Genomic DNA, 21,109 nt, shown 5'->3' with positions numbered 1-21,109 from the left:
CACAAGACTGCTGCTCCAGCCAACTGGCGGAACCCTGTCATAGCGATATCCATCACGCAGTCTATAGTTTCTGACGTCGATGCTTCATCATCTAGCAGAATCCTCTTTACTTCCTCTTTGGATGAATCTGGCAATTCCGACAGCTAAGGGCTATGTGTGCCCACAATTGCCTATTATAGCGTCCCAAGAGCGCTAGGGCGTTCGCGGCCTTTACAGTCATTGCCGATATTGAGGAAAACCTGTTCCCAATGTTGTCCACTCTTCTTACCTCCTTACCAGGAGGAAGCGACAAAGGGGCCGAAGGATTCCTGGAGGTCTTCTAGGCCGCCTGTGTCACCACGGAGTTCGGCTTAGGATGCCCTTTAAACACGCGGGTGCTGTATCTGGCGCCCTATACTTCTTATCCAACTGAGGGATCACTGGTGATACAGAGGAGGGGTTCTGCATGACCTTTACCCCTTCTGACTATAGGTAATCGATAATCGGTATTGACCTTACTGCCTTCTTGAGAGGTTCTGTGAAGTCATACAAGAAGCAGACCGGTTCTTGAGAGACCATTGAGATCTTAAAACGTTGAGCAGCCCTCTCTACCACATTATAAGAGATTCCCAAATTGTCAGAATTTCCCTCGTCGACGGGTCCGCCGATGAGATCGGCGTCATAGACTATGCCGTCGTAGACTAGCAGTCATAGACGAGGCCGTCGTAGGCGACATCATAGACGATCCGTCGTAGACGAGGCAGTCGATGAGGAGCCATCGTAGATGAGGCCATGGTAGACGAGGCCATGGTAGACGAGGCCATGGTAGACGAGGCCATGGTAGACGAGGCCATGGTAGACGAGGCCATGGTAGACGAGGCCATGGTAGACGAGGCCATGGTAGACGAGGCCATGGTAGACGAGGCCATGGTAGACGAGGCCATGGTAGACGAGGCCATGGTAGACGAGGCCATGGTAGACTAGGCCATGGTAGACTAGGCCATCATCGACGCCGTAGACAGGCCGTCGTAGACGAGCAGTCATAGACGAGGCCGTCGATGACGATGCCGTCGTAGATGAGCCATCGAAGACAAGCCCTCGTAGATGAGGCCATCGTAGATGAGGCCATCGTAGACGAGGCCATCGTCGACGCCATAGACAGGCCGTCGTAGACGAGCAGTCATAGACGAGGCCGTCGTCGACGACGCAGTCATAGACGAGGCCATCGTAGACGAGGCCGTCATAGACGAGCAGTCATAGATGAGGCCGTCGTCGTCGAGGAGCAGTCGTAGACGAGCCGTCGTAGACGAGCCATTGTAGATGAGCCATCGTAGATGAGCCATCGTAGATGAGGCCATCGTCGACGCTGTAAACAGGCTGTCGTCGATGCTGTAAACAGGCCATCGTCGACGAGCCGTCGTAGACGAGCCATCGTCGACGAGCCGTCGTAGACGAGCCGTCGTAGACGAGCCGTCGTAGACGAGCCATCGTCGACGACCCGTCGTAGACGAGCCGTCGTAGACGAGCCGTCGTAGACGAGCCATCGTAGACGAGGCCATCGTAGACGAGGCCATCGTAGATGAAGCCGTCGTCGACGCTGTAAACAGGCCATCGTCGATGAGCCGTCGTCGACGAGCCATCGTCGACGCGCCTTAGTAGACGAGCCATGGTAGACGAGCCATGGTAGACGAGCCATCGTAGACGAGCCGTCGTAGACGAGCCGTCGTAGACGAGCCGTCGCAGACGAGCCATTGTAGATGAGCCATCGTAGACGAGGCCATCGTAGATGAGGCCATCGTAGACGAGGCCATCGTAGACGAAGAGGCTGTAATAGGCAATGATGATGGTTTCTTTGTCGACGATCCTGTTGACGATATTGGCTTCTTAGTCTTTACCTCAGGAGGAATAAAAGACGCCTTCCTGAAGGGTCCTATGACCAGAGGAGGTGATTTTGACGGCTCAGAAGTCGCCTTTTTTACATGATTTTTCTCCAAAAGCAAGTCCTTTACTCTCCTTATCCACAGAGTGAGGAGATTTTTAAGAACTGCGCCCAGAAGACCCATGAGTGGTCTTTTTGAGGGCCTTCTCAGGATGTTCCCCTGAGGGATGAGTCTGAGGAGATTCTCTTCTCTTTTGAGGTCTCCTAGACGTTGAGGATAACGCCTCATCACGGTCACTGGAGAAAATAAAAAAACCTCCTTTCTGGTCTTAGTGTTTGACACCATATTAAAAATCACCCTTCACAACCTCTCAAAAACTTACTTGAGAAAGTGAGACATACCTTGTAGTCTTTGGCCTGTACCAGACCTTCTTTAAAGAATGTATTTGAAGATAATCCATAGTAGAAAAGAATCCTTGACAACAAAGTCATTTAATGGAGTGAAAAAACACAGAATCCGAGCAGAGCTCAGAGGAGACTCCCTTAGCACAACGTGCGGTAGAAAATCTGAGGAACTGAGGCTCCTGCCAGGAAGGTTCTAGAGGGAGGTGATAGCTGATTGGCTCTTCTCTAGAGTTTGGTCCTTTTTACAAAAGGACATGGATATGTTACTAAGGTGAGGCCTTTAGGCCTACTATTCTCTATGTATGTCTACAAGACATTACTTTTCTATGTACCGGAGACTCCCGTCTCGACGACGGGGAATGATTCAGGCATGTGAATCTATGAAAGACACCCATAATACTGGATAATGATGGTGATAGCTCCGCGACCAGTCCCTCGATCTCCCACGGGACCGGTAACTTGAGTGGCACGGAGCCGACTGATGGACTTCAAGCAACTTTCGGGACCGCTCCAGCAAAGTCTTCGGGTGCCATGGCCCAGCATTCGAGTCACGATGCGGGTCCGTCACCGACATCATCCGATGACAGTCCCCGCAAGACTTAAAACCGGGCATCCCTATGACACCAGAAATTGATTGACTTGAAAAAGCAGACACAAAAAGCATAAAAAACTCAATTAAAACACAACTGGGGATACCACTCTCTCCAGACCTGCGTTTGCTGGAGAGGAAAAAGAAAGAACAGATGTCAGCAGGCGAGGGCGGCGTCTAAGTAGCTGCCGCAACAACATCTCGACGACCACAAAGCAAATGACTGACGCTGAGCCACACAACACCACCTTCCGACGAGCATGGGTACTGCTGACGAGAACTTTCCAGATCCAGGTTGATGCATGGAGTAAATTCTAAGGTAAGGAATCTAGCACTAACGTGTTTCTTTCAGATATCTAAAGAAAATCAGAGTGATATCCGAAGTTCACCTAGGAATAGACAATAAGTCCAGTCAAATCTTGCAGTAATATCACAAATTTATCTGCGATATTCAGATCCTACTGTAGAGCCCGCATGTGCACCAGGCATGCTTGACCAGCAGGATGCAGGAAACCATTAGTACCATCAGCTTCACTTGAAAAAGAGGAGAGAGGCTGAATGATCAGGATCATAGTCTGAACAACCTGGACTTTTTTTTCCAGGGGAAAAGGCACATTATTGAATCATGTACAGAATTGCACAGCTGAAGAAGAGCATCTAAAGAGTCCTGTGCGACTTTGGTATACTGATAGTGACCCCCCAAGGATGACAACGTTCACCATAGTCTGGAGGTGGTTGACACCTTTATCAGCCAGTTGTCAAGATAGGGGAAGACTGGCTCTCTTGACCTTCGAAGCGGTGCTGTCCCACCATGAACTGCAGATAGAGCTGATGAGCCGGCATGATGGGTATATGGAAAAGGGCGTTCTGTATATCCAATGCCACCATCAAGTCCAAACGGTTGAGGGCAGACAGAACCTGGGCGAGGGTAAGCATTTTGAAGTTCTCTACGTTTAGAGAGCGCACATCTAGAATAGATCAAAGACCTTCATTCTTCATGGGCACAAGGAATTTGAGGAAAAAGAACCACGTCCTACTTCTGAATACAGCAATCCTCTTGATAGCACGATCGTGCCTTGGACTTGGAGCAGGCCTTGGAGTGGTCCCAATACCATCTTCTTGTGCTTGGAAACAAATGTTGTCTTGCGTTCCCTGATGGCCTTCAGGTTCAATAATGTGCAGTCTCCGAAAGTTTTGGAGTCGTGGCCCCCAAGTGGGGATCTGTCACTGACATCTGCTTGCAATAGTCCTTACAGCTCTCTGAGACACAAGAAGTAGCTACAGATCCAAATTTAGTGGCACAGAAAGAAGAGAATGGAAATCGGCATGTACAAGTGTTTCCCCGCATGTCACTTTCAGAGTGGAATGGCATCAGTGCGGATCAGTACAGCACCACCTTGGGGCATGCAGAGGTACTATGGAAAAGTTTACAGATCCAGCCTGAAGCATGGGGAATATTTAAAGGGTGAGGAATCTGCAGGTAGAAGTCTCTATCAGAAAAAAACAAAGTAAAGATTGAGTGCGGGGGTGCATCTGCTCTAGATTCTGGACATGCATGAACTCTTCACACACTCAATCATGTGTAATATGAGTTGAACCATTCCCAATCTAGCCCCATAAAAAGGTCTAAAAGGGCGAAATATCCTGAGGAGAGGAAAAGACCAAGTATAAACAAATTCATATGCATGGCATACTACAGAACAAGTGAGACAATCTGAAATGCGTAGTTGGACGGCATAGGGAAGAATGACAGCAAGCATCAAAGATGAAGAGCATCCATACAACAACAAAATGAGTTCAGTGGATTCTGAACAGTCTGCACATTCAAGACAATCTAAAAGTTAACAATTGTAATCACATTCTACATACCGTCATATTATACAGAAGGTCTCCATTATGAGAATTCCACACTTTTATCAAGTGATTATTAACTGCAGTAACAACATGGGTATCGTTTTGATCCCATGCTATCATTGTAACTTTTGGCTTCATGAACTTGTCATCCTCATCAGAGCATGGTTCACTGTGGAGAAAAAAAGTAGATCACATAAATACAACCAAATTACAAAAGGTCTTCAAAAAGCTGAACAAGAAAACAAATTAAAACTATGGATCAGGTAGTCAGCCTTTATTTTTTCCATATCTTTTGAAAATCCTGTTGCACAAGAAGGCTGGCCTACCAAACAGCTCTTAGTAATACCCTCTAAACACGTGGACTCAGTGCCTCAGAACACATACCATGCACCACTTTTCAGTTGAGTCTGCCATACATATACATATGAAAATGACTTTTTACGCTTCAGCTCTAATGGACAACATTCCTACTACTAAAAAAAATTGTCACACTAGACTTTGTGCAAGAACTGAAATGACGCGGTCTAACATAGCACACCCCAGCTCTTCTGAGAGAGAGTGGTCTTCGAATACAGTGAAAAACTACACAAATATATATTTATATCCTGAAGAACAATGTTTTTACATTTTTAAGTACAAAAAGGTTTTGTTGACGATCGAGAGGATCAGAATACAACCCTTCCCTTTGCTCTTCTGTTACACTTTTGCTAGTAGAATTAATCCTGTTGGAGCAATTGCATCAGATGTTCTGCCAGTAACTCACTCAGACAACAAAACATGTCTTAGGGAGGTCCAGATCTAATAAACGAATTATTATTTCTTTTTATAAGGAAATACATTTTGCACCCTGTCTCCTCAATCCTTCTTTCTCCCCTCCTCCACTCGGTATTGTTGGAGAACAGATGCTGAAGATCATGGCTCTTGGTCCAAAGCTTTGTTAATGGCAGTGTCAGGCACAAGTTTGCAATCTACCTTAGCTATGTTTCTCATCGGTTTGGAAACTGGCCATATAACTTGTGCCTGCCTGAAAAAAGCTTCTCAATCTATAACCTCCAGTCTTTCAGTTCAACAGAACCTAAAGCCTTGGATTCAGTTTCCATTTGTCTGCTCTCTCCATCTGTATAGGACCCAAAAGTGGAATTGAGCCTTATACTTTCTCCAAGAATGTCTCAATAGCTCAACTCCATTTGCTACGTGCTTCACAGCTAAGCCACATCATTAACCAGTTAGAAAAATTTGTCCCTTCAAAATTATCTAGAGAAGGGCAACCTCAAAGGGACACTCTCCAAGAGAAAACAGTGTGGCAGTAGCACTCCGTGTGCGTAATGTAAAAGTTACTTACCTGTGGTAACAATCTTTCTGGTGGATACTATCTAAGAAAACAAGTTACTTACCTGTAACTTTGGTTCCCCAGTATTGGTAACTTTCATAGATTCCAATGCTTTTGTATCATTCCCCGTCGTCGGAATGGGAGTCTCTGTAACAAAAAATAACATAGCAGTAGGTACAAAAGAGAAAGGAAAGGCCTGCTCTCATTCCCTTTTGTAGCATATCTGCCTCTTTTTGTAAAAGAGACCAACCTAATCATCAGTCAATCAGAAGAGCCTCACACCTTAGAACCCTCCTGAAGGAACCTCAGAGCCTCAGATTTTCGCAGCCGTTGTGTAACAATAACCATATCTGCTGGAGGCTGAGCTTTCCTCGGGGAGGAGGGTGGGCGCATGGGAATCCATGATAGTTACCAATACTGGAGAACCAAAGTTACAGGTAAGTAACTTGTTTTCTTGCCCCAGTATTGGAACTTTCATAGATTCCCATGCTTTTGTATCAGAGTAGCAAGCAGTACGCAATAAAGCACATTTTGTGGCATAAATATACATTGCAATAGCCATCAGTACGCCAAAGATACAAAATGTGCATAAGAAAAAAGGAAGGAGGGATTATAAGGAAAGCTCACCAATTATTGGAAGAGGTTCCTCCGGACTGCCTGGCCCACAGCTGTGTCCTCTTGCGTCAAGGATTCCAAGCAGTAATGCTTCGTAAAGGTGTGCACGCTGCTCCATGTTGCAGCCCTGCAAATGTCTCTGATGTGTACTCCCGCGAAGAGAGCTGTCGAAAAAGCCACAGATCTTGTGGAATGTGCTCTAATTCTGCTGGTCAGCGGCTTACCCGCTGTTGAAAGACAATAGAGAATGGCACTGAAAATCCATCTCGCAATACTTTGTTTTGAAAGAGGGAGGCCCTTACGAGGACCACCAAAAGCAATGAATAGTTGTGAAGATTTACGAAATTCCTTGGTGCGATCCAAATAAAATTTCAAGCACCTTTGTACGTCCAGAGAATGCAGTGACCTCTCTGCTGGTATGGAAGGGTGAGGAAAGAAAGATTTAAGAATCACTGGTTCATTCAGGCGAAAGTCCAAAGGTACCTTAGGTATGAACCTCGGATTAGTTCTTAAGATTACAGTATTCCTCTTTGTTGGACTTGGCCTTTTCCCCAAAAATTTTCGCTTTTGACCCCCTTATTTAGATTGTCTCCCCCATGGGATTAAACCTGTATAGGCCATGAGTGGTGTGAGACCCCTTGTGAAAAATGTAATTACATGACATAATGTGAGCACTTGTAAAATCCCCCATTTTAAAACTGCACCTGATTGAAATGTATTGTATTTAAAATGGATGCCATGGCCCTGGGTTTTGCCACTGGACTGACATAGGTCAGCGGACTAGATAATATTACCCAGCTACCCCTAGTTTTGGAGGGAAAGCCTGGCACCCAGGGTGCTCAACCCCTCCCCTTGAGCCAGTGTGAACCAGTTATCCCCAACATTCTGGAAGGTGCTGGCTCTGTGAGGGAGGAGGGTATAAATAGGGAGAAGTGTCACCAGAGAGTCAGTCAGCGCTGGGACAAAGAAGAGAGGGGACCTGCTGTGAGGTGCTACCGCCACATGGGCCTGTGAGCTGGGCCCTGCACCCCTAAAACCCCCTACTCTACTGTCCCTTGGGCCCATGATAAGGGAGGGCCCCTACCCAGGTCACTGAAGCTGTTGGACCTTGAACTACGCCAGCGCTGAGTGACAGAAACACCCAGAACAAGAGGAGTGCTGTGGGCTTGAACCCCCCTAGGAGGTGAGGAGAGTGGCCCTGGGGCTAGCTGTGGAACTGATTGCCCCTGTGAGGTGTGCCTGCCGGACGCTGTGCTGTGGAAGCGCTGTTTTGGGGAGGTTGGTGCCCCCAAGGAAGCTGTGGCCCCTTTGCCAGCTGAGTGAGGAGAACTGTGACCACGGAGAAGCGCCGAAGTACTGTGTGGCCTGACTGAACTGCCTCTATCCTGGCGGGTTGAGAGAGAGGAGCTGAGCGCTGTGAATAGCGCTGTGGGTGCTTACCCCACGTGGTGATGTCCTTTTGCTGAGGAAGTATGTGACTGAACAGCGCTGAGGGAGCTTACCCCTCGTTCTTGGTGCGCTGTGAATAGCGCCATGGAAATAATTAAATAAAGGGAGCCTACCCCTTGGGCCGCCGAAAATCACCGCCTCGGCCCGGCGCCGCCTTGAAGTGCCCCCTGCTGCTGCCAGCGCTGTTGCGGCGGCCCCCGGAGTGAGGAGAGGGCCACCGGAGTGAAGTGTAGGCCACGCTAGGCCCCGAAGCCGTCAGGGCCCGTGTCACGTGACGGGGGCGCCCGGCCGCGTCATTGGCCGCGCCCCCGCCCTTGCCGCGCACAGATTGGCGGCCCACCTGGGCAGCAGGAAGAAGCCGCGGAAGCTTCCGAAAAGCCCCGGGAGGCCGAGGGGACCCGGGCAAAGCCGTCGGAGGCGTTGCGGGGCTCCCGTGGTGAGGAGGGAGCCCCGAGAGAAGTGACCTGAGCGGGAGTCCACCCCGCCGGTCTGTGGCTCGGATAGAGGAGCAGCCGAAAGAGGCCGGGAGGAGCTCCGGCGGAGCTGTGGGATTGCGGGGCTCCCGTGGTGAAGAGGGAGCCCAGTGTGTGCTTGCAGCCTCGTAGAGGCTGCCGTGAAGTCCCGGGCCCCCGGGAAGAAGGAGGAGCCCGGCTGTTGTGAGGAGGGGGCATCGAGGCATGGGTTCGGTGCCTGCCCCGCCTCTGCCTCGGAAGCCCGGGGGAAGTGCTGCTGCTGGCGGGACTCTCCTGAGCTGAAGAGAGCCCCGCACACCCAAGCCGGCCACAAGTCTGCCCTACCTGTCTGTGCTCCCGCTGAGGAGCAGCACTAGAGGAAAGCCCCGGCAGTGGAGAAAGCCAGAGCCCCTGACTTCAGCAGAGCCTAGGAGCCCGGTGAGTGGGGCGGACGTGAGGAAGCCAGAGGCTTTGGGAGAAGCTGGGGGTGGGAAGCCTCGGGGCACGTCTCGGTGCCTGCGCCCCCCTCCCCCCCCTCTGGACCAATCCGGCGGGGGGATGTCCTGTGGCATCGCAGTTGTAGGAGTTGCATCGTGGTCATTCAGGAGACTACCACTGGGCCACCTCCACCCCAATTAACCCTGTGAGGCCTACTGGCCCCACCCGGAACGGTTTTTCAGGGTATAAGCCCCAAGTACCTAGAACATGGGTGAGGACAGTTAAAGGCTGCATGCCATGGAAGTTAGCCCCTGACTAGGGGTCTGTTACTGCCTGTTGATTCTTGCCCATGAGAAAAGGGTTAATAAGTACGGAATTGACTGTGGAGCACTCGGATGAGCTGTTTTCCCTCTGATGGCAGGTTGTTCTTTCCACCCTACTGAAATGTCGCATAGATTCTTACAGGGATATACTTCTAGGGTTGCTTTATATAAAGAGAGGCTCATCCCTGCCTGGTGAAATGGTTAGTCATGCCCTAGTAAAATGTTTATTCCTGCACAGTGATCAGGTGATAGGAAATGTTTAAGGATACCCCTGTTGTTGATGTTACTGATGCCAATGCACATTAATGCTTCCTGCCTGATGTTTGATATCTCTGTGCCGATTTATTGCAGGTGTTCCTGTATGTTGGGATTTACTATGATGCCCTGATGTTTTCTTTTACAGGGGTTGGGTTGGCGTTATTGTGCATGATGTATAGTTATGCTAATGTTGCAACTTACAATTTCAGCCAACCCCCTAAGGATGAGAGCCTGAGTTGGCCCCGCCAGATTGGCCCCAGGTCTACTGTTATTTAATCACAATTTTTCTTTATTTCAGCATGGACTTTGGACTCAACCCCTTTTTGTCCCATGTAAATAATTCCCTATAAAGTACTTGGCTCTGGTGCCAGTTGGCACCTTGTTGTGACTACCACTATTCTATTTCTTTTTACCTTGCAGGTTGGAGACATAACTAAATTTAATCTTTTTCCAACCAAAGGTGGTGTCGTGACTCTTTTGTAGTGTGATTGGTGGGTCGTCTGTGTGTACTGCGTGAATGCTTCACATGTCCTCGAAGTTTGGCCTGCCCGCTTGATGCCATGCTACCCCCTTGAGATTTGGGCAACCCCCATTTCCAACACTCTTGAATTGGAGAAACGGCTCCTGAATCGTAAGAGCCTGTAGCTCCCCAATGCGTCTTGCCGATGTGAGGGCAAGAAGAAGAGTCAATTTCCATGAAAGGAATTTCATGTCCGTCCGATGTATAGACTCAAATGGGTCCTTCATAAGTTGTGCGAGAACCAGATTAAGCTGCCAAGTAGGAGGCAGAGGCCTCACTAGGGGATAAACTCTAAACAATCCTTTGAGAAACTGTTTAATTATTCTTGAAGACCAGAGAGAAGGTCCCGATGCTGAATGTCTGTATCTAGAAATTGCCGCTAAGTGGACCTTTATGGATGAATGCGCCAGTCCAGTCTTGGCTAAGGACAAAAGATAAGGCAGAAGTTAATGAGGTTGAGAAGAGAAAGGATTAACGCCTTCTTCCCTGCACCAAATGCAAAATCTTCTCCATTTAAGACGATAAGTCTTATTCATGGAAGGGGTTCTAGGTTGGGAGAGAACCTGTTTTATTTCATTCGAGATGGGAAGGTTCATGAATTCTCGCTGCTCAGGAGCCATGCTGTCAGGTGCAATGAAGCTGGATCCGGATGCCAAATCTGCCTCTGGGACATCGTGAGAAGGTCCGGAATGGCCCGCAAGGGAAGAGGAGGGACGAGTGAAAACAGATGAAGTTCCGTGAACCAAAACTGTCTCGGCCAAGCAGGAGCTATCAAGATCATATTGCATGGTTCCACTTTGATCTTCCTGATAAGCCTCGGGATCATTGAAGAGGGGGAAAGACGTAAACAAATGCCCCTGACCAGGCTATCGAAAGCGCATTCCCCAATGATCCTCGATGGTGAAGCCTGCTTGCATAAGACCGGCATTTCTTGTTGGTCGGAGTGGCAAATAGATCTATCAAAGGCTTGCCCCACTGTTGGAAAATCTCGTCCAGAGCCATTTGGTTGAGTTGCCACTCGTGACTGACTGAGGATAGCCTGCTTAGTCTGTCGGCATTTTCGTTTAGGATCCCCAGCAGATGTTCCGCTTGTAGCGAAATCTCGTGAAGTATAGCCCATTCCCAGATTTCTTGAGCTTCCTGAGACAACCGGAGAGAACTGGTTCCTCCTTCTTTGTTTATGTAATGCATGGCCGTGGTTTTGTCCGTCCGGATGAGAACCTTCGAACCTCTCAGACGAGGGAGAAATGCTTGAAGAGCCAGCTTGATAGCCCTGAGTTCAAGGGATTGAAGTGAAGAAGACGTGCTGGGGTGACCAATGTCCGCTGACATGAAGATCGTCACAACCTGAGGAGACGGATCACTTACGAAGGATAGACCTTGGGATAAGTTTTCCTGTTCGTCCACCACAAGGCAGCTTTTTTCATTGCCGAGGTGATCGTCACTTTGTCGATGAATGAACCGTGAATTTGCTTCCACTGATTGTCCAGCTGTTCCTGAAGAGGACGCACCCTCAATCTGCAGTAAGAAATTAGAGGGATGCATGAGGAGATCACTTCCAGAAGGGATTTGTAACGGCGTACTAAAAGATACCTTCTTTTTCTTAAGACCATTGCCATGTTCGCATTTTTTCCTGTCTTTCTAAGGTTGGGAAAGCTTTGTTGAGATTTGAGCCCAAAATAGCCCCAAGGAAGCGTGCAGTCCTGGACGGAGCCAGAGATGACTTCTCCTTGTTGAGAGTAAGACCCAGATTCTGAAAAAGGTTTGTACACAAGTTGACTGCTTCCCTCGCAACCTCCCTGGACGGAGCCTTCAGCAACCAGTCGTCCAGGTAAGGGAAGTCCTGAAAGTGATTCTTCCGCAGAAACGCTGCCACCGGTGCCAGCACCTTGGTGAAGATTCTTGGGGCTGAGCGAAGCCCAAAGGGTAAAACCCTGAATTGAAAGTGGCTCTTGGCTACTGTAAACCATAGAAACCTTCTGTGTGCAGGGTGAATAGGTATGTGAAAATACGCATCTTCGAGATCGAGCGTGGCCATGAAATCCCCTGGACGGATGTGACGTAGTATGTCTTGAAGCGAGACCATCCGGAAGGATAGGGGAATGAGATAGGTGTTAAGCTCCCTGAGATCTAAAATGGGGCGCCATTTCACTGGCGTCTTCCTTACCAGGAAGAACCTGGAATAGAATCCTTCCCCTCTTTGAGAGGAGGGGACCGGCTCTACAGCACCCTTCAGGAGCATCTTATGAACTTCGAGCCGCAGGAGACGCAGCTGTTTTGATGGGATGGCGGCCGGGGGCTTGGATGGTGGGATTTGTGTGAATTCCAAAGTATGGCCCTTTCGAATGATGTTTAGCACCCAAAGGTCCGATGTTATCTTGGACCAGTTCTGTAGGTATTGAGATACCCTGCCTCCTACCGATGATCTTGTGGAGGGGGGCACAGTAGGAAGAGCCGGGATGCCGCTATTGTCTCTTGGACGTATATCACGTCCTTGGCGATTCTGTTTTCCTCTATTATTCGATCGAGAGAAATTCGAGGTCTGTCCTTGTCTTTGCTGATAAGGCTGGCGGTATTGCTGTATCCCTGATCCGTACGATGAGCACCGTTGCTGCTGGTATGAGCCTCTGTACGTGGTACTCTTACCCCTTGCACCTCTAAACGGAGCTTTTCGGTACTGAAGTGTACCCAGAAACGTAGCCGTCTCGGTATCCTTCTTGATATCTTGGAGAGTGTCATCGATATGCTTCCCAAACAATGCCTCGCCATCAAAAGGTAGATCCAGGATCTTATTCTGGATTTCAGGTCTGAACCAAGTCGCCCTGAGCCATCCCTGGTGACGAAGAACTGCTGCACCAGCTAGCGATCGAAAGGCTGTTGTGGCGATGTCCATAGCACAATCGATTATCTCCATTGACGTTGCTTCCCCTTCTTGTAAAATTTTCTTCGCATCACCTTTTGTTTCTTGAGGCAGTTGATCCAAATGAGGCGAAATGTCACACCATAGTTGGCGATCAAACCTGCCTAATATCGCCAAGGCATTTGCTGCCCGCACCAAAAGACTAGCCATTGAAGAAAATCTCTTCCCAGCGTTGTCTAACCTCCTGCCTTCCTTATCTGGAGGAGTAGTCAAAGGAGCTGACGGATTGCGTGATTTCCTCTGTGCAGCCTGTGAAATCACAGAGTCCGCTTTGGGTGTCTCGTCAAAGACACCGGACAATCCTCGGGCGCCTTATATTTCTTTCCAGGCACAGGTACCACCGTAGCTGGGTTCTTCATTGCTTTAAGGCCTTCCTCCCAAACATGCTGAAAAATAGGGATAGATCTAGTAACCTTCTTATATGGCTCTTTAAAGTCATATAGAAAACACTCGGTGGCAACAGAAGGCATTGGTAGCTTGAATCTGCTAGATGCCCTTTCCATCAACTTATGGAACCCCCCCAATATCCACTGGAGGGGAGTCCACCGGATCAGGACATGGCGAAGCCGGGTCCGGGATGACGTACTCGTCCCAAGACTTGATTAGGCCTGCCATCAAAGTTTTGATCCTCATCTGAGGAATCATCGTGAATGTCCAGTGGTATTGAAGTTACTTGCGTAACCGATGTTTGCGGCTGAGACATCACCTGAGCCGGCAACTCTAGAGAGAACATCGCAAGGGTCGTAGGGACAGGCAGGGCTTGAGTAGTCGGAATAGAAGCAGGCTGTGAACATCTGGATTTGTAATCCTGCAGCATGTTATGGAGATCCTGCAAGAGAGAAGATGGAACAGATACCATCTCTTGCCTCGTATACTCATGTGGCTGAGCAGAATGTTGATATGCACATTCCTGCAGGTACTCTGTGCGCACAACAAAAAAACAATAACATAACATAACATAACTCTCCTTCGGAATCAGTCTCTTGACATTTTACTAGAAGTTGGGATGGACTCTGTGCATATCCATATGAGTCCTGATCCTCATCATCGGAGTCGTCATCATCCTCCTCTAACAGCAGAGCTGGAGGCAAGGGGGTAACCCTCCTTGGAGACGTCATGTCTGGTGTAATCCGTCTCATAGAAATAGTGATCCTTTCCGTCGATGACAGTATCGTCGTCCAAGGAGTATATAACGTCGACGAACGAACTATCGACGACGAGATGGGCGTTGTCGACAGCCGAGACCGTCGACACTCCTGCTATCGTCGTCGTCAGTGTTGTCGTCGACGAACTCGTCGACGACACCGTCGTCCTCACCACCGTCGACAAAACCCTCGTCGTCGCTGCCGTCGACGAAACCTTTGTCGTCGCCGATGTTCCTGTCGACATCCTCGTCGACGTTGCGGTCACCATCGTCGACGACTCCGTCGACGATCCTGTCGACGCAGATCTTACCGTCGACAAGCCCGTCGACTGTACCACTTTAACTTTGGACTTCAACACCTTCGTCGACGGAGCCTTCAGCTGTGTCGTCAACGACTTGGAACTCCTGTCTGACTTCTCAGAAGACTGAGAAGATGGTTTTTTGAAGGCTGGAGCAGTCTTCATCCCAGAAGATGGTGCAGATGGTCCCTCCCTCGCCTTTAGACCGTGGTGAGGAGATTCGACCGGACCCTGGCTCTCAGACTCTCTGGGGGTCTTTTTTGAGGCCTTAGATTGACGCTCCACAGAAGGTGAAGGGGAAGGGGAAGCCCTACCCTTTTGACTGACCTTCTTGAAGATGAGGCTGAAGAAGACTCTTCACTGTCACTGGAGACTGTCTTTTCTGGACTTCAGTTTCTGGAGCCAGGTGAGAAGTCTACCCTCACGGTCCCGGAGGGTCTTGGTAGAAAAGGTGCAGCAGAACTTGCAGTCCGCAGCCTTATGATCAGGATACAGGCAATATATACAATCTTTATGCCTGTCCTCAACAATCTTTTCTTGCCACAGGTGGAACATGGCTTGAAAAAGGCCTTCTTCTTCTCCTTATCAGACATCCTGGAAGGGACAGCCAACAATCCTGAAGAGAAATCCTGTAGAAAACACTTGAAAGAGTAGAGATTGAGCAGAGCTCAAAGGAGACTCCATAAGCACAACGTGCGTTAGAAAATCTGAGGCTCTGAGGTTCCTTCAGGAAGGTTCTAAGGGGTGAGGCTCTTCTGATTGGCTGAAGATTAGTTTGGTCTCCTTTACAAAAAGTGGCGGGTATGCTACAAAAGGGAATGAGGCCTAGGTCTTTCCTTTCTCTTTTGTACCTACTGCTATGTTATTTTTTGTTACCAAGACTCCCATTCCGACGACGGGGAATGATACAAAAGCATGGGAATCTATGAAAGTTCCAATACTGGGGCTACTACAGATTCCCCACCTGTAGAATAATCTCAGGCTTCAGACTGGATCCAGAAACTTCAAAGCTTTAAAGTCACCGTGAGGGCTTCATATTGATGCAGAAAGGGATCTCTGATCTCTAACCCCCTACACAGCAGTATCCAACAAAGAGCTGATCATCCAGTCAGACATATTTGGGGCAATCACGGTAGAAGCGGACTACCTGCCTGGAATCCAACCTGTGAAGCTGCTCCTCCTACTCCTGGGGTGGGGCAGGTGGAAGATGTTTGGTAGGGTGATGGACTGACATAAGTAAAAGGGATGGGCTAACAGGCAAGAGTGTCTCAACAGGTACAATTTAAAAGACAATTACTAGAATGTAAAATAAATAACAAAAGGAAGCTAAGAAGGAAAGGAAAAAACCAAAAGTTGAATATCGCAATCTGTATTAGGAATTTTTGAGGAAAACCTTAATGTCATACAGCAGTATTATATTTCATTAGATGCAAGTGATATACTAAACATAAGAGCACACAAAGTACTCATTGCGGTGTAAATGGCGCAAAATGAGACATGATATAGTGAAGAGAACAACAAACTAATACAGTTTAAAATTGGTACAGAACATGAACACTATATTCAAGAATTGGCTGCAAACATGTTAAGGGCCAAGGAAGCCGTAGTTCTGCTGAGTTTGGATGATGGTGTTTTGACCTGTGTTGTTTCAAGTCATCATCTAGACGGGATTACGTGTATTAGTTCTGGCATTAGTGGTTTGATATATATATAAAAAAATTTAAGTGCTCATTTATCTTGCAAAACCGGCTGTTAGCGATCCTAGATGACTTCAACTACTTAAAACACTTCGGAACTGACTAGGGCCTTCAGATGAACCCTTCTAAATCCGTGTTGTTTCCCTGGCACCAGCGAGGGACTGCTTTGATTGGCATACCACTATTCCTCTCTGCCTCCTTATTTTTAAATACTTGGACATATGGGTCGCCTTGCAATTGGGCCCTTAACCTTCAATCCGTGGTCCGGAAAGCTAAAGCAGATCTCACTAAATGGCAGGCCCTTCCACTTAATGTCATGAGATGCATCATGCTGTACAAGATGATGATTCTTCTGAGATTTCTTAAAATTTTTCAGAATCTACCCCTGCACTTGGCCCTGGTCTGGTTTCGGGCATTGGATGGAGCTGCAAGGACCTTTCTGTGTCGGGGTTCTAGGTCGCGCCTGTCCCTCACACACAGTCAGCGCAGGCCTTTTGATTGTGTCCTTGGAGTGTCTAATCTTTATTTAAGTACCTGTCCTCACATCTGCTCATCATCCACAACTGGTTCCATCTCGGCTGGTCAGATCACGCCTACCACCTGGAACTCTAATTGCTGATTTTCCATCTCTTGCAAGCCATGCTTTATTGAGCCCCCGTTTCTACTTCCATAGCTTTGGTGACTAGAGTGGTGTTTCTTGCATGGATGGCTGCACTCAGGCATGTGCAGTGGGAGGTGAAGCTTATGCAACAAACCCCTCTATGTCACAGTGCTTGGTTGGTGAGGTGGTGGCGCTCTGTGGTTTTTGACCCTGGGACATTATCGGTATCATGCGCCTGAGGGATGTGTGGTCAGGACAGCATATACTCTCTGTGAGAAGTTGGCCTGATGTGCAGTGTTCACTATTCTAGTGATCACTATATATCAGTCCAAACAACCCTTATTGATGATTGGTTGTAAGTCAACCTTATAGACCAGCTATCCTAGTAGCATGGATACGAGCAGTCTAAGGCTAAGACTCTAGAGGGCGTGTTAAGCCAGCTGTTTTACCATCACATTACCCCTTGAACACCCAGTGAAAGGACACCACACAAGTGTTATGAAAATAAACAATGTATTTATTAGAATCACAACAACCCTGTACTCTTTATGAGGACAGGGTGCTAAGCACACAACAAAACTCTTATGAAAATACTTAAGTTAGCACGTTATACACAAATGCCCGAGGGGCACGAAAAACCATATACTCTAAAAGTGGAATGCGAGATTACTAGCAGGTAAGTACAGTACTAATAGGCTTTGGAATCGCTAGGACTTGACTAGGGAATCGTTAGATTACTTCTAGGAGACCTAGGGGACTCGGGTGCAGAGTGTGCACTCTCACGCGGGATGCGGGACAAAGTCTATGGAAGCTAGTAAAGGCAAAGTTAGTGTTCACGGGCGAACCCGACCTGGTAGGGAGAAAACGACAGTGGATCCTGACCCTTGGATAGTGAGGCTATGCTGGGACACCGAAGTGCCGAAGTTACCTAGCCCAGGGGCTGCAGCTGCATAGGTCTGAAAAGACGTCGGGAATCTCGTTGCCGGACCAGGAGCCTGGAAGAAGGAAGTTGCTGGCAGGCGACCAGTGAAGGAAAGTTCGATGGATCCAAGCCTGGATCAAGGAAGAAGAAAACCTGAAAGCAGAGGGGACCAAGTTCTTGAATCACTAGCCAGTGATTAAGTGGGCACCAGGATGGCACCGGGCGAAGTCACCGCAGTCAGGTGAGTGGGCGCTGCTGGGCTCTGCAGTCTCTCGGACTAGGAGGCGTTGTCGGCGACCAGGATGGAGGTGCGAGCTGTCCCACGAAGGTTCTTGCTGTCGACGTCGCTGGACCCGGGATTGGGCAACAAGTCTTGGCAAATGCAAGGCCCACGCGGTGGACCTAAAATGGCGTCTTAGCCGGACCAGGAGGGTCCAGGGTACTTCTCCGATGGAGGGAAGCAAGGGCCAGTCTGGAGCAACCAGACCAGCAGCAGTGTTGTCGTCGGGCGTCGTTCGGAAGGCCACAAGCCAGCGGGCTAGTAGCCAAACAACGCGGTGAGCAGCAAAAAGCAGAAGGGCCCCACGCCGATCGTGGAGATGCTGGGGGGCTGCTCTTCGGTGTTGGAGCTGCTCAGGGTGGGGGCTTCTCGGACCCCAAAGCACTCACCAGGAAATTACTCGGTGGGCTTGCTGTGCAGAAGTCGTGCAGTCTTGGCGATGGCCGGTCCCTCGAGGTCTCGTCGCACCCACGGTTCTCAGCTGTGCTGTAGAGGTGGGTAGAGGTCAGAGGTGCCAGGGAAGCCGGGTCTCGTCGAGCTGGGCAGTTGGATTCCGGAGGAAGGACGTGCAGCAGACCGCAGTGTTCTTAGATGGTGCCTGCGGATGCAGGGTGACTACTCCTTAGTCACAAGGGAGAATCTTGAGGAAGAAATCGTGAAGTCCTTTCGTGGAAAGTGGTATCTTGATTCCAAAGATGATCTGTTTTGGAAGGGGGCCAGTCTCTACCTTTATCTTGGAAAAGGGGGCTGGCACACGACTAAGTCCTGCCCTAGGGGTGGGACCAGGAGGGGGGTGGTTACACCCACTTCCTTGGCGGGCTTTTCCCCAGCACAGGGTCTGGAGTGTCCCTGGAACTGGTTTAAGCCAGCCTATGCACAGTGAGCACCGGGGTGCCACGTGCAGTCACCTTCCTCTGAAGCCCTGCCTACCTACAATACACAAAACCCTGTCTGGGACGGTGCTGGCACCGCCCCTGGCAGGAAACCCTTTGTCCTTATCTCCTGCTCTGGGAGGACTCCCAGCAGCAGGAGGGCAGACTTGTGTCTCGGTGGCAGCATCCATTTTGTGGATGCTAAGGCTCTGTCTGACTTTTAACCGGGTTATAGGTTACATGCATGTCGTGTCCCTCTAGAAGGGTGGAATGCTAACCCCGTCGCCAGAATTGGCGAGGGGTTAGTATTCCAATTCGTATGACACCTTACTCGACATGTTTTGATAAAGCGATACCAGAGTTGGCATATAACCGCGAGGATTATAATGCACTTAAGAGTATATGGTATGCGATATCATGGAAACGGCTAAGGGATGGATCCCGAAAGCCGCAGACAGGCTCAGCTCATGCCAGAGCACCATCTCACACGATTCCAAGCACTCTGCCTTCAGGATTGTTAAGGCCTGCCATAGGAGTGACTGATAGGAGATCTGTGTGTCCATTTTAGGGTTAGATATAGGTATACTATATCTAAAGCAAAGGGTGATTACACCACCTTGCCCCAGCTGTCAAGCAGCCAGTTGTGTCAGATTTGGATGGCCAGCCAGGGGTGGCATAATACATGCTGCAGCCCCTGGTAGGCCCTGGGTACACCTATGCCCTGGGTACCTAAGGTACACTCTACAGGGACTGATAAGGTGACTCAGTATCCAATTTAGATATGTACCTAAGGTACATGGAATCCATTTTACAGAGAGAGCAGTAGGCCTGGGGCCCTGAATAGCAGGGTCCCAGGTAAACTAAGTCAGAAAACCAGTAAAACACCAGGCAAAAAGTTGGGGGCAACCATAGTCAGGGATCTACCTTCCTACACTCTCCGTCAAGGTCCTGCAACAGAGGTAAAACCTGGCGCATACCCAGTTCTATAAGTAACCTTCAGCTCCGATGCGCTCTCCGCGGTCATACCCAGTCACTTGAGGCTCTCCTAGAATTTAAAACCCTGGAGGCAAAACTTCTTATGGGACACCAGAACCGAGGGGGAATCTCCCAAATTCATCACACTCTTGTAATTAGTTCCCCTGATTTCCTGGACCATGGTAGAGCCCGTTGGGAAAGTTGGGTGGGCCCCATGGACGATGAGTACTGGTGGGACGCTCTGATGGCTCCTCATGAGCTTACTATCTCCTCCCGTTTAAGGCTGGTACAAAAATACTATTTATACTTTGCATACCTTTCCCCAACCCACCTATGTCGCGCAATCACCCATCTTAATTCCGCCTGTCCCCTGTGGAGAACCGAACCAGCGCATTTTTATCACATGGTGTGGACCTGTCCAATGATGTGTCCGTACTGGACAGGGGTGACCAGGAGTTGTCGGATGTCCTTGGGTGATAGGTCCCCCTTTTCTCCTGCTGATTTACCATGGTGTGTTTGAGGGCTATGGTGGAACGAGGGCTGAAAAGGCACTATGGGCCCTGTCCTTCTGGTAGCAAAGCGAGACATTGCTGCACAATGGATGTCCACTACGCCCAAACTCTCGTGTTGGAGAAGGGGTGTGGATTGGTTTGCGCAGCAGAAGCCTCTGGTCTCCGAGGCTGCAGCAAAAAGCACAAGCGGGTATGGGGGAATTTGTTGGGTCCAATTCTGTCAGAATGCAATTACTAAGCCTTATCGGACAGTGCCTATGCTTTATGTGCTATGTTACTTGAGTGTTCTCACCCTGCGTAATCAAGATGCTTTATCATATGCTATTAAGCTATATGTGTGCCATATGCTTATCTCTGCTACTTTTGGTGGCTTAAATTTAATTAAGTCTGTTTATCGGGGGGGCGTGGCCTGCTGATCAGCGGAATGGCCGCTTCCTAAGTGTGCTCCGCCGGTCGGGACATCATCCTGCTTTTATCCTTTATTTCGGAGTGCCCTCGCATCGCCCAGACCCCATGCAGTGATAGTGGCTTATATGGGGAACTGCTCTACGGAATCCTGTGACCCCTGTGCCTTGCAGGACTGAAAGCGGACAAAAGGAAATCTTCGCTGGGAGACCGCTAGTAGCTGTGAGGGCTGGCGGGCGGGCAGAACAGATACTTGAGCCCGCCGCTCCCGAGGCCTTCGGTTGCTGTGGGAGAGGTGCCCAGACTGGACTTTGCCGCGGGGCTGTCGATCCACTGGTGAGGAGCTGCAGAGGACAGGAGAAGTGCCGCGGGTATCCCGTATGCGGTACTG

General features: G+C 49.2%; 1 protein-coding gene across 4 annotated transcripts in view; it reads right to left on the bottom strand.

The window, feature by feature from the left end:
• Positions 1–21,109, bottom strand: part of BRWD1 (bromodomain and WD repeat domain containing 1) — a 2,464,655-nt gene that overhangs the window by 1,818,657 nt on the left and 624,889 nt on the right. For all 4 annotated transcript variants that reach the window (XM_078656838.1, XM_078656840.1, XM_078656841.1 and 1 more), the window contains one exon: positions 4,722–4,875. In XM_078656838.1, coding sequence (XP_078512964.1) covers positions 4,722–4,875 — 154 coding nt within the window. The remainder of the gene's footprint in view (positions 1–4,721; positions 4,876–21,109) is intronic.

Source organism: Lissotriton helveticus, chromosome 8, assembly GCF_964261635.1.
Source record: "Lissotriton helveticus chromosome 8, aLisHel1.1, whole genome shotgun sequence".
In the NCBI taxonomy this organism is placed as follows: Eukaryota; Metazoa; Chordata; class Amphibia; order Caudata; family Salamandridae; genus Lissotriton; species Lissotriton helveticus.
The sequence above is the reverse complement of the archived record's forward strand: the minus strand, read 5'-3'. Positions and strand labels throughout refer to the sequence as shown.